General features: G+C 39.4%; 1 protein-coding gene across 2 annotated transcripts in view; it reads right to left on the reverse strand.

Annotated features, from left to right (window-relative positions):
• Window positions 1–12018, reverse strand: part of LOC115210329 (regulator of MON1-CCZ1 complex) — a 106996-nt gene that overhangs the window by 50129 nt on the left and 44849 nt on the right. For both annotated transcript variants that reach the window (XM_029778863.2, XM_029778862.2), the window contains 3 exons: window positions 7421–7479; window positions 4681–4860; window positions 2869–2976 (listed from right to left, as the gene is read on the reverse strand). In XM_029778863.2, the coding sequence (XP_029634723.1) occupies window positions 2869–2976; window positions 4681–4860; window positions 7421–7479 (347 nt within the window). The remainder of the gene's footprint in view (window positions 1–2868; window positions 2977–4680; window positions 4861–7420; window positions 7480–12018) is intronic.

Below are 12018 nucleotides of genomic sequence, written 5' to 3' on the forward strand. Positions count from 1 at the left end.
TTCCTGTTCTCATTTGAGCACAATTTCCTTCTGAGAATCACATTTAGCATCAAACAGATTATAACCTGTCTAACAGAGAATCTTTAGCTTTCACTGCTTGATACTTACAATATGACTTGTCACATAGTGTACCATTTGATATGAAGACAGAACTTCATATTCAGTAAGGACAAAAGTTGCTTAAATTCCAAACATTTGAGAAGAATATCTTTCTCCTCAACCATATACACTGATTCTAATTACTGCATGTGCTTGATTCAGACGTAGAATACTGAAAAGTGTACCCTCTTGTGCTTTAGTGACAGATTTTCTGTATTTGTAAGCTGTAGAGATTAAAGTATTTCTAATGTAGTTTACGCTGCCTGAAGGTTATCACTAGCCTACCATTTCTATTGATATGAGAGAGAGAGAGAGAGGTTTCAAGTAGGATTAAGTTTAAATAATATCAAGTCAGCTTAAGAAGCAGCTAGAAACATTACTCATTAAAATAGAGAATATGGAGATATTTTTTAATGGCCTAATCAAGGGAGAAATGATAGCATACTCATTACCCTTTGTAGGATCTCAGACTGGTGAAGGAAATTATGAGACCAGAGGCCCGGCCTGGATGCTTATAAATATAGTGGACTCCACTAAAGACATCCCAAGAGCCAGTTGGTAGTAGTGTTAAACAGAGTGATGGATTAAATGCACCACTTGAAAGTGAAAACAGGAGCCTCACTCATGGGTTTCTCCCATTTTCCATCTAGATTTCATCTACAAGATCTTAACTGACTCAAGCTATGATGGAAGACACTTATCAAGATGATGTACAATGGAATTGGACATGAAACGATGTAGTTGCTTTCATTTAACTGCTATTTCCAGTTTGTCATTTAGAAGCTCTTTGTAGGGAAAATAAAGCAAAATGAGGTATATATTGAGTTCTACTACAGACATAGGGCTTCAAATTTAGGAGAAGGGTTCAAGCGCTAAACTGGTTCTTTATTTTATTAATCCTCGAAAACTGAAAGATAATGTTGACTATGGCCAGATTTGAATGGATTATATATTAAAGTAGCACGTCTTAAACTGTTTCCATTCATGACCCCATTTTTCATCACAAGATTTTTTGCAACCCCAGGTATTAAATATGCATTTGTGAAATAACATATAAAATGAAATTCAAGTGTTTGAATTTAATTTTTGCGACCCATAGTTTAAGAAGCGCTGTGTTAGAGAGTCACCATGTAGATAATTACATAAGTTTGTTTTTCTTAAATAGACCCACATGGCAGCAACAATTAAAACAGATCCTCACTTGACCACCCTTGCAGATAATATGAACAAAGTACTTTCAAAACAAAATCAATTGCTATATTTTGCTTTGAATTTTTAGTTGTTTCTGTAACATGTCTTAGATAAGATATTCTATTTTGTGAGTAATTATGGAATAGATCAATATGATAAAAATAACGAAGCAACTAATCAATTTACATGCTATCTCTTGCTTCTTGCACCAATGAACTGTGCTTCCTTGAATATCTATTTACAACTAAATGGATTGAGTTAGCATCATCATTTTTACATCTACATTTACATGCTTGCAACAATAAATTTTCTCTAGTATAGTGTTTTGCCATTTGTTGTATTTCATCTCCTTTGAAAGGTTCAGCCTAATGAGATTAGCTTTCATCACTTCTTCCCATGTCTTTCTCTTTTGAAAATTCTCCCTACTTAAATCAACTGATTTTTTTTTACTCTGCAGTTATTGTCTTCCATATGAACCACAAGTTTGTATCAGCATTGTCTTCTCTCTTGCATGATACATCTGATTCCCTATTGAAAGAGGATTTGAGCACATATCTGTAATGTCAACAGTAACTTATGCAGTAACAGTTGTGTGATCTACCTCTATTTGATGTTTATTTTTAACTACATAAAATGAATTAGCTGGAATTAAGTATCTATATAAGAGACAGCGTAGTGCTGATGATGGTATAATAGACAATAACTCCTCTACTAGTAGGCTAACAATTTGACTCCTAACTCTTAACTCAATGGTTGATAATGATAAGCATCGGATGTGGCATGCAAGAGAGATGTTAGTGCAGGTATGGTCATGTACTACAGATGGATAAGGAGAGATGTGTGAAGTGCCACTCCCAAACAGTTGAAGGAATCAAGGGTAGAGGTAGATCCAGGAAGACATGGGATGAGGTGGTCAAGCATGACCATTGAACATTGGGCCTCACAGAGGCAATGCCGAAAGACTGAGATCTCTGGACATATGCTGTGACTGCGAAGACCCGACAAATAACGTGAGTTCATGGCTGTTTCCTGCACCAGCTTCACATAGCAGCCCCAGCCCATCCAAAGTACCTTAGATCACAGGACGGCCTACTGTGCTTACTTTGGATCGTAGGGCGACCTGCTGTGCTTGAGGAGACCTATTGAGTCAAGTACATCAACATCAAAATAAAAATCAAATGGAAATTGTAGTTGTGATACCTGTGCCAGTGGCACGTAAAAAGCACCATTTGAATGTGGCTGATGCCAGCGCTGCCTTGACTGGCTTCCATGCCGGTGGCACGTAAACAGCACCAACTGATCATGACTGTTGACAGCCTCCCCTGGCACCTGTGCCGGTAGTACGTAAAAAGCACCCACTATACTCATGGAGTGGTTGGGGTTAGGAAAGGCATCCAGCTGTAGAAACACTGCCAGATCAGACTGGAGCCTGGTGCAGCCTCCTGGCTTCCCAGACACTGGTCAAACTGTCCAACCCATCATTTTGGTTCCTATTGCATTTTGTAATCTATTTCAATATGAGAAAAATATAATTTGTGCATTTATTACGAGAGAGAAACTGAAAAAATATTTACTAACCTTGGCATTTTCAAAGACTGAAAAAACATGTGTATACATATCAGATTGGTCTAATATCACTTTGTTTGAACGTTGATATGGATCAGGCCGGCTGGAGATATCAACGGACTAAACATGAGAAAAAAAGAAGAAAAAAACTATAAGCTAACAAACTGCCACACCAACTTAGTACATTCTTTTTTAATATTTAAAAAAATATCCAATATACTTTTCAATTATGTAATCACATGAAAAAAAAATTCCTTTGTTAGAATCTTAGAATCAACATTTCCCAAAGATTAAGTTCACAACTATGCAAATAATCTAGAACCTAAGTTAATGAAGGAATCATTAAGTGATCATTAAGCCTGTGAGAAATGGCAGTCAATTCTGAAACTTAAGTCTATCTTAGAAAAAGAAGAATACATTACATAATGTAGTCCTTGATACACTATGTCTGAGACAAAAAGATTGGATGTTCATGGATAGAATATTTTTGATTATAGATGTGTCTGATCAGAGACGACTTTGGGTTAAACAACAATAACTCAGCACTTACAAGCTTATACACACACAACTATGCCACAATATGTCTTGGATAAATCCTATGAGTATACATTTTACTCTACTATAACCAACTAAACCATTGCTCTAGTTTCCAATAAAAACAAATATTATTTCCTGTTATCACTTGTTTGCAAACATTTTTATTTTAGCTTATTCTGATTGAAGGCTCCACTTCTAGATTCTGTTCAGGAAATCACATGTCAAAATTCACAGAGACGAACAACAGGCAGTAAGTGTAACTAAACAGGCTTCCAAGTGAAGTCAATCTGACCTGAAGCAACACTGTCAGTCAGTTCTAACAGTTTATGATTTTTGTAATGTGTTTGCCCATACACAGACACACACTTATGTCTTGCAGTGTGTGTGTGTGTGTGTGTGTGTGTGTGTGTGAGAGTGTTTCTTCCCCAGAAAAATCATATAACAAATATAACTCCAAGATAGTATGGGTAAGGACATGTTTACATCTTTCCAAAGTCTGTTTATGGTTTAATGGAAAAAATTACAATCAACAATTGAATTACAGTCACAGGCTTGACATGTTAGAATTGTTTCACACCACTGCATATGTAAATAAAAATTATTCAAACACATACGTTATCTCGCTGCCGCGAGTCATGGCAGTTTGTCATGGCCAATGAGGGTGGAAGATATTAAGCGACTAGAATCCTTTGATCACCTCTGTCTACGCCACATCCTTTGTGTTCGATGGCATCACTTTGTCTCCAACAATTCGGTGCGACACCAGTGCAGAATCACCTCCCTCTGACAAGTCATCCTAACGAGATGTCTGCGTTGGCTGGGTCATGCCCTCCGTTGTCAACCAGGAGAATTCATCTACGAAGCAATTGCCCCAGCTCCCCTTCAGAGTTGGCGAAAGCGATGTGGTGGACAATGATAAACCTGGCTGATGACAATCAAGGCTGATCTGGAACCCAACCTAAGCCTCCATATCTACGCATTTGCCGCTGGAATAAGGAGTGGTTGGAGATCACGTGGTCGTTAGCCTCAAATCGCCAGGCCTGGTCAGCGTTTGTGAGAGATGCAGCATTGAGGATGAATGAAGCCAGCTCAACCCACCCCGGGTGAATGCTGTCAAGTCAGTCAAGTCATATGTTATCTCCAATAATTTATTTAAACATGAATAATCACAAAAACTATCCAACCAAAGCTAGTATATAAAAATAGAATCAATTTTCTTTAAATTAAATGTACACTTGATTGACAATGCAAAATTACAACTGCAGCTGAAGAAAAATGTTTACTTACATGTACAAGATATTGTGTTTCAGCTTCTTGATAATTTTTATAAACATCATTTAGCATATCATAGATTTGTGCGATTGTGACAAGAGTGGCTTGGTGGCCAGGAATTAACATTTGTCGACATACTGACAATAATACCAATTTGCTGTCTTTCCGCAACACTAAGAACTCTATCAGTTTCAACTGGAATTACAAAAATATAGAGAGACATTTAGTAAGCATATCACTTAAATGTTCCAATTCAACAGCCATCTTTACATTTTTGTTACTATCATTTATATATTGACTCCCTCCCACTACTATCCTGTGGCAAACAAATATGATATAAAAATATTTTTTACTTGTACCAATATCCAATATATGCCAGCTCTCAGAGATGAAAACAAATAAAACTACTGGGTCATAAACCCAATTTATAGGTTGTTTACACTTACTAACTACATTCAAACAAGTCAACTTATTTGTGGGTATTTTAATATACACCAAAGTTTAAGATACAACCAGATTTACCAGGTTGTTTTGTAAGAATGGGCAGGTATAGTTTTCAGGTACACTTAAATGCTTTTAATGAGCTGCTATTACACAATGAATTTTGTGAAAATATTTTTAGAGTGATAAACAAAAACTTCACGACAAAATTTAAACCATGTTTTTATCAAAAGCAAACTGAGAGAAATAGTGCAGAAAATAATTGTCAAAACTGTTGACTGAGGCGGTTGACATCTCAAATTTGCAATGTTTTCTATTCTAAAGTCTGACTTCTATTCTGAAGTCAGCCCTCTGTCAGTGGCAATGATGAGTTGCTCAATCAGCGAAACTATCTACTCAATGAAGCATGTGCAAATGGTTGAGTATTCCACAGATATGAGCATCCATAATACTTTAATTGCTATTATTTCTAATAAATACACTATCCATGTTTTTTTTAAAATTAATTATTCTTTAATAATCAAGATTTAGTCCTCTAGCATTCATTAGTCTGTTTAATGTAATGCTTTTTTATTCACATTGTTTTGAATTAATCACACATTATCTTATAGCTTTGAGATTTTGATGATACGATTGCTTATTTTTAGGATGACATTGTAGGGTAGGTGTGAGGGGGCAGATCTGGCTGGTTTGAACATAAAGCAAATAGAATATTTGGGTACAACTGGGTTAAATGCTAAAGGGTTAAAGGGTGTTAGTAAAATAACTTCTTTTTTAACCCATTTTTTACTGTGTTTCTATTGAAATATACTTTACTTCTATTAATTTTGAACTTAATGAAGAATTTAGTAACTTGACTTAGTCATTATTAAGATGGAATTTGGAATATTAACTGATATGAAATGATAAAATTTATATCACTTTATAGTAACAAGTTTGTAACATAAGAAGTAAGATCAGTTTCCAGTAGGTCAGTATTAAAAGGGTTAAGCTGGTGATAAAATACAAACAGTACAGTCTAAACAATTGGTGGACAAAAGGAGAAAGTATACGATGGAGAAGTCCTTTCAAACTGGTTTCGGTGGAGAGACATGACAACTCCACTTGTGCTGGTGCCATGATAAAAATACACTCAGTACAATGTAAAGTGGTTGGTGAAAGTGAAAAATGGTATATGATTGAGAGAATCCTGTAGTCTTATTTCACTAGGGTCATGACAACTTCTCAAGCACTGGTCCTATGTTAAAATGCACTTAGGATGCTCTAAGAATGTCTAACTGTAGAAACTAAATCAAAAACGAAACATATAATTCTCTAGCTTGTTCATGAGTGCAGTGCTCCCAGTAAGAACTGACTTGGACTGTGGCAATCTGTCCAACTCATACCAGCCTGGAAAGTGGAAGTAAGATAATGATGTCCACTGCAATTTAACTGAAGGTTCTTACATAAAATTAAAGCAAAAGGTTTAAATTTAAATATAAACATTTCAAAATGCATAGTTTTTTTTTGGCAGGTGGTGGGGTGATCATTAAAAGGTGGTCACAGGTGGACTGGCATAACTGTGTGAGACAAAACTGGACCCCTTGAATCACAGATACACTACATCCAATGGGTTTCCACATAATTTTTTACCTAACCAGTTGCACTCAAACCTTGTCAATAACAGACACTTGCCCAACATTCCAGGAAGAGGGATTCAGAATGGAATCCCATAATAGCAAAGCAAATTTCTAGACCATTTAGCTATGCTTATACTCTACTCAAATATTTTTATTCCAGCATTATTCTCCTTCAATATTTCTTTTCTTTTACACAACACGTCTTCTAACTACAGTTAAAAGATGGCTCGAAGGGAAATTAACGAGATTATGGCACAAACAAAATCCAAAAACCAAGTTTTTAGTCACATTATCAGTGCCGAATCAATAATTATCTGCATGAAATCTCTGTTTCACGTATATCATCATCATCATTTAATGTCCATTTTCCATGTTGGCAAGGGCTGGACAGGTTTTAACAATGTAAATTAAACAAGTTCAAGTTACTTAGACAGGCCTGGTTGTTTTAGAAGGTACCATTATGGTTTTAAATCTAATGGTTTAGCTGTGCAAACACATACATGTATACACATTTGCAAGCATAAACAGAATAACACAACACTAGAAGACGACTCAAAAATAAATGAAATACATGGGAAAAAAAAATCACAAAACATGGCAGGGGGAAAAAAAAATAACAGTAGAAAATCAAGTTCAACTTCAGAAAATAACTCGTCACAAACAAATAAATTAACATAATAAACTTTTACTCTTACCTTATTGGGAATCATTTCCACTAATGGTTCCAAACATAGCTGAACTGTCCATAGACTACCTATACAGATAAAAATGAACAAAACCAAAAATAAAACAAATATGTTTTACATAAATCAGGTGATCATGTATTGAGGACCTTATTAGATAATACACACATATTGGTTGGAAAAAGATATTGAGAAGTCATCTGTACAATTATTCTTATTGCTGTTGTTCTTGTCATTATCATCCCCTGTGTATTGGATTTTCTGTATCATTATCTTCATCTCCCATTTGTCTATTCACATTGTTAATTCAAAAATATGTTTAGCAATAAATTCATTTAGCAATAATTTGACTGCATCAACCTTCAGTGTTTATTTCAGTCTAAAATTCATTTGATCAAGTTCTATTTATCAAAAGACTAAATTTTTACTTTTAGCATAAAGGTTTGCAACTCAACACACTATTTCTACTTCATCCCTGTATACAAATATATATATATATACACACACACATATATACACATACAAATATATATATATATATGATGCATGTGTGCGAACCGCCATGCTTCGCGGTAGTGAAACATGGGCTGTGACTGCAGAGGACATGCGTAGACTTGAAAGAAATGAAGCTAACATGATCCACTGGATGTGTAATGTCAGTGTGCATGCACGACAGAGTGTAAGCACCCTGAGAGAAAATGCTGGACATAAGAAGCATCAGATGTGGTGTGCAAGAGAGACACTTGCGATGGTATGGCCATGTACTGCAGATGGATGAGGAGAGATGTGTGAAGAAGTGCTGCTCCCAAACAGTTGAAGGTATCAGGGGGAGAGGTAGACCCAGGAAGACATGGGATGAGGTAGTTAAGCATGACCTCCGAGGGTTGGGCCTCACAGAGGCAATGACGAAGGACCGAGATCTCTGGAGATATGCTGTGACTGCAAAGACACGGGCTGCTTCCTGCACCAGTTTTGCATAGCCCCAGCCCATTCAAAGTACCTTGGATTGCAGAATGACCTGCTGTGCTAGAGGAGACCTATTGAGTCAAGTACATGAACATTGAAATAAATATCAAATGGAAATAGTAGTTGTGATACCTGTGCCGGTGGCACGTAAAAAGCACCATCCAAACGTGGCCGATGCCAGCGCCGATTTGACTAGCTTCTGTGCTGGTGGCATGTAAAAAGCACCAACCGATCGTGGCCACTGCCAGCCTGCCGGTGGCACGTAAAAAGCACCCTCTACACTCACGGAGTGGTTGGCATTAGGAAGGGCATCCAGCTGTAGAAACACAGCCAGATCAGACTGGAGCCTGGTGCAGCCTCCTGGCTTCCCAGACCCCGGTCGAACCGTCCAACCCGTGCTAGCATGGAAAACGGACATTAAACGATGATAATGATGATGATATATATATATATGGGTAGAAGTAGGTGTGCACCAGGGCTCAGCCCTCAGTCCCCTTTTATTCATCATAGTCCTTCAGGCAATAACAGAGGAATTCAAAACGGGATGCCCCTGGGAGCTCCTCTATGCCGATGACCTAGCTCTCATAGCAGAATCACTACCGGAACTAGAAGAGAAATTTCGGGTGTGGAAGCAAGGGTTGGAATCAATAGCCTTAGAATAAATGTAGCAAAGACCAAAGTATTAGTAAGCAGCAAGAGGTACTCAGCACACATCCCCTCGGGTAGGTGGCCCTGCTCAACCTGTAGGAAAGGTACAGGTAGAAACTCCATAAGATGCACCCAATGTAAGTTATGGACACATAAGAGGTGCAGCAACATTAAAGGGAAATTAACAGATAAGATAGCTTTCATGTGTGGCAGATGCACAGGGACAATAGACACAACAGACATTCAGAAAACAGATTCCATCACACTCCAGGGAGAGAAACTAGAAGTAGTTGATAGTTTCCGCTACCTGGGTGACCAAGTTAGTAGCGGAGGTGGATGCACAGAGAGTATCACCACTAGAATACGAATAGCCTGGGCAAAGTTCAGAAAGCTCCTACCCCTACTGGCAACAAAAGGTCTCTCCCTCAGAGCAAAAGGTAGATTGTATGATGCATGTGTGCGAACTGCCATGCTTCACGGTAATGAAACTTGGGCTGTGACTGCAGAAGACATGCGTAGACTTGAAAGAAATGAAGCTAGCATGATCCGCTGGATGTGTAGTGTCAGTGTGCACGCAAGACAGAGTGTAAGCATCCTGAGAGAAATGCTGGATATAAGAAGCATCAGATGTGGTGTGCAAGAGCGACGCTTGCGATGGTATGGTCATGTGCTGCGGATGGATGAAGAGAGATGTGTGAAGAAGTGCCACTCCCAAACAGTTGAAGGTATCAGGGGGAGAGGTAGACCCAGGAAGACATGGGATGAGGTAGTTAAGCATGACCTCCGAGGGTTGGGCCTCACAGAGGCAATGACGAAGGACCGAGATCTCTGGAGATATGCTGTGACTGCAAAGACACGGGCTGCTTCCTGCACCAGTTTTGCATAGCCCCAGCCCATTCAAAGTACCTTGGATTGCAGAATGACCTGCTGTGCTAGAGGAGACCTATTGAGTCAAGTACATGAACATTGAAATAAATATCAAATGGAAATAGTAGTTGTGATACCTGTGCCGGTGGCACGTAAAAAGCACCATCCAAACGTGGCCGATGCCAGCGCCGATTTGACTAGCTTCTGTGCTGGTGGCATGTAAAAAGCACCAACCGATCGTGGCCACTGCCAGCCTGCCGGTGGCACGTAAAAAGCACCCTCTACACTCACGGAGTGGTTGGCATTAGGAAGGGCATCCAGCTGTAGAAACACAGCCAGATCAGACTGGAGCCTGGTGCAGCCTCCTGGCTTCCCAGACCCCGGTCGAACCGTCCAACCCGTGCTAGCATGGAAAACGGACATTAAACGATGATAATGATGATGATATATATATATATATGGGTAGAAGTAGGTGTGCACCAGGGCTCAGCCCTCAGTCCCCTTTTATTCATCATAGTCCTTCAGGCAATAACAGAGGAATTCAAAACGGGATGCCCCTGGGAGCTCCTCTATGCCGATGACCTAGCTCTCATAGCAGAATCACTACCGGAACTAGAAGAGAAATTTCGGGTGTGGAAGCAAGGGTTGGAATCAATAGCCTTAGAATAAATGTAGCAAAGACCAAAGTATTAGTAAGCAGCAAGAGGTACTCAGCACACATCCCCTCGGGTAGGTGGCCCTGCTCAACCTGTAGGAAAGGTACAGGTAGAAACTCCATAAGATGCACCCAATGTAAGTTATGGACACATAAGAGGTGCAGCAACATTAAAGGGAAATTAACAGATAAGATAGCTTTCATGTGTGGCAGATGCACAGGGACAATAGACACAACAGACATTCAGAAAACAGATTCCATCACACTCCAGGGAGAGAAACTAGAAGTAGTTGATAGTTTCCGCTACCTGGGTGACCAAGTTAGTAGCGGAGGTGGATGCACAGAGAGTATCACCACTAGAATACGAATAGCCTGGGCAAAGTTCAGAAAGCTCCTACCCCTACTGGCAACAAAAGGTCTCTCCCTCAGAGCAAAAGGTAGATTGTATGATGCATGTGTGCGAACTGCCATGCTTCACGGTAATGAAACTTGGGCTGTGACTGCAGAAGACATGCGTAGACTTGAAAGAAATGAAGCTAGCATGATCCGCTGGATGTGTAGTGTCAGTGTGCACGCAAGACAGAGTGTAAGCATCCTGAGAGAAATGCTGGATATAAGAAGCATCAGATGTGGTGTGCAAGAGCGACGCTTGCGATGGTATGGTCATGTGCTGCGGATGGATGAAGAGAGATGTGTGAAGAAGTGCCACTCCCAAACAGTTGAAGGTATCAGGGGGAGAGGTAGACCCAGGAAGACATGGGATGAGGTGGTCAAGCATGACCTCAGAGCATTGGGCCTCACTGAGGCAATGGCGAAGGACCGAGATCTCTGGAGATATGCTGTGACTACAAAGACCCGGGCTGCTTTCTGCAGCAATTCCACATACCCCCTACCCATTCTAAGTACCCCGGATCCCCAAAGTACCCTGGATCCCCAAAGTACCCCGATCCCCAAAGTACCCCGGACCTCGTTGCCCCCGTGCCGCTGACACGTTAAAATGCTCGAACCGATCGTGACCGATGCCGGACCCTCCGGCCCCTGTGCTGGTGGCACGTAAAAAGCACCCAATCCACTCACGGAGTGGTTGGCGTTAGGAAGGGCATCCAGCCGTAGAAACTCTGCCAGATTCAGACTGGAGCCTGGAGCGGCCCCTGGCTTCCCAGACCCGGTCGAACCGTCCAACCCGTGCTAGCGCGGAAAGCGGACGTTAAACGATGATGATATATATATATATACACACACACGCATACATACATATATATATGTATATATACACATACATATATATATATATGTATATATACACATACATATATATATATATATATGTATATATACACATACATATATATATATATGTATATATACACATACATACATATATTAGGTTGGCAACTAAGTTTTTGCTGTTTTTAAATTTAAATTTTTTAAAAGGTTTAATAAAAAATAACAACTAATTAATCAATAATGTAAT

Source organism: Octopus sinensis, linkage group LG4 (genome assembly GCF_006345805.1).
Source record: "Octopus sinensis linkage group LG4, ASM634580v1, whole genome shotgun sequence".
NCBI lineage: Eukaryota > Metazoa > Mollusca > Cephalopoda > Octopoda > Octopodidae > Octopus > Octopus sinensis.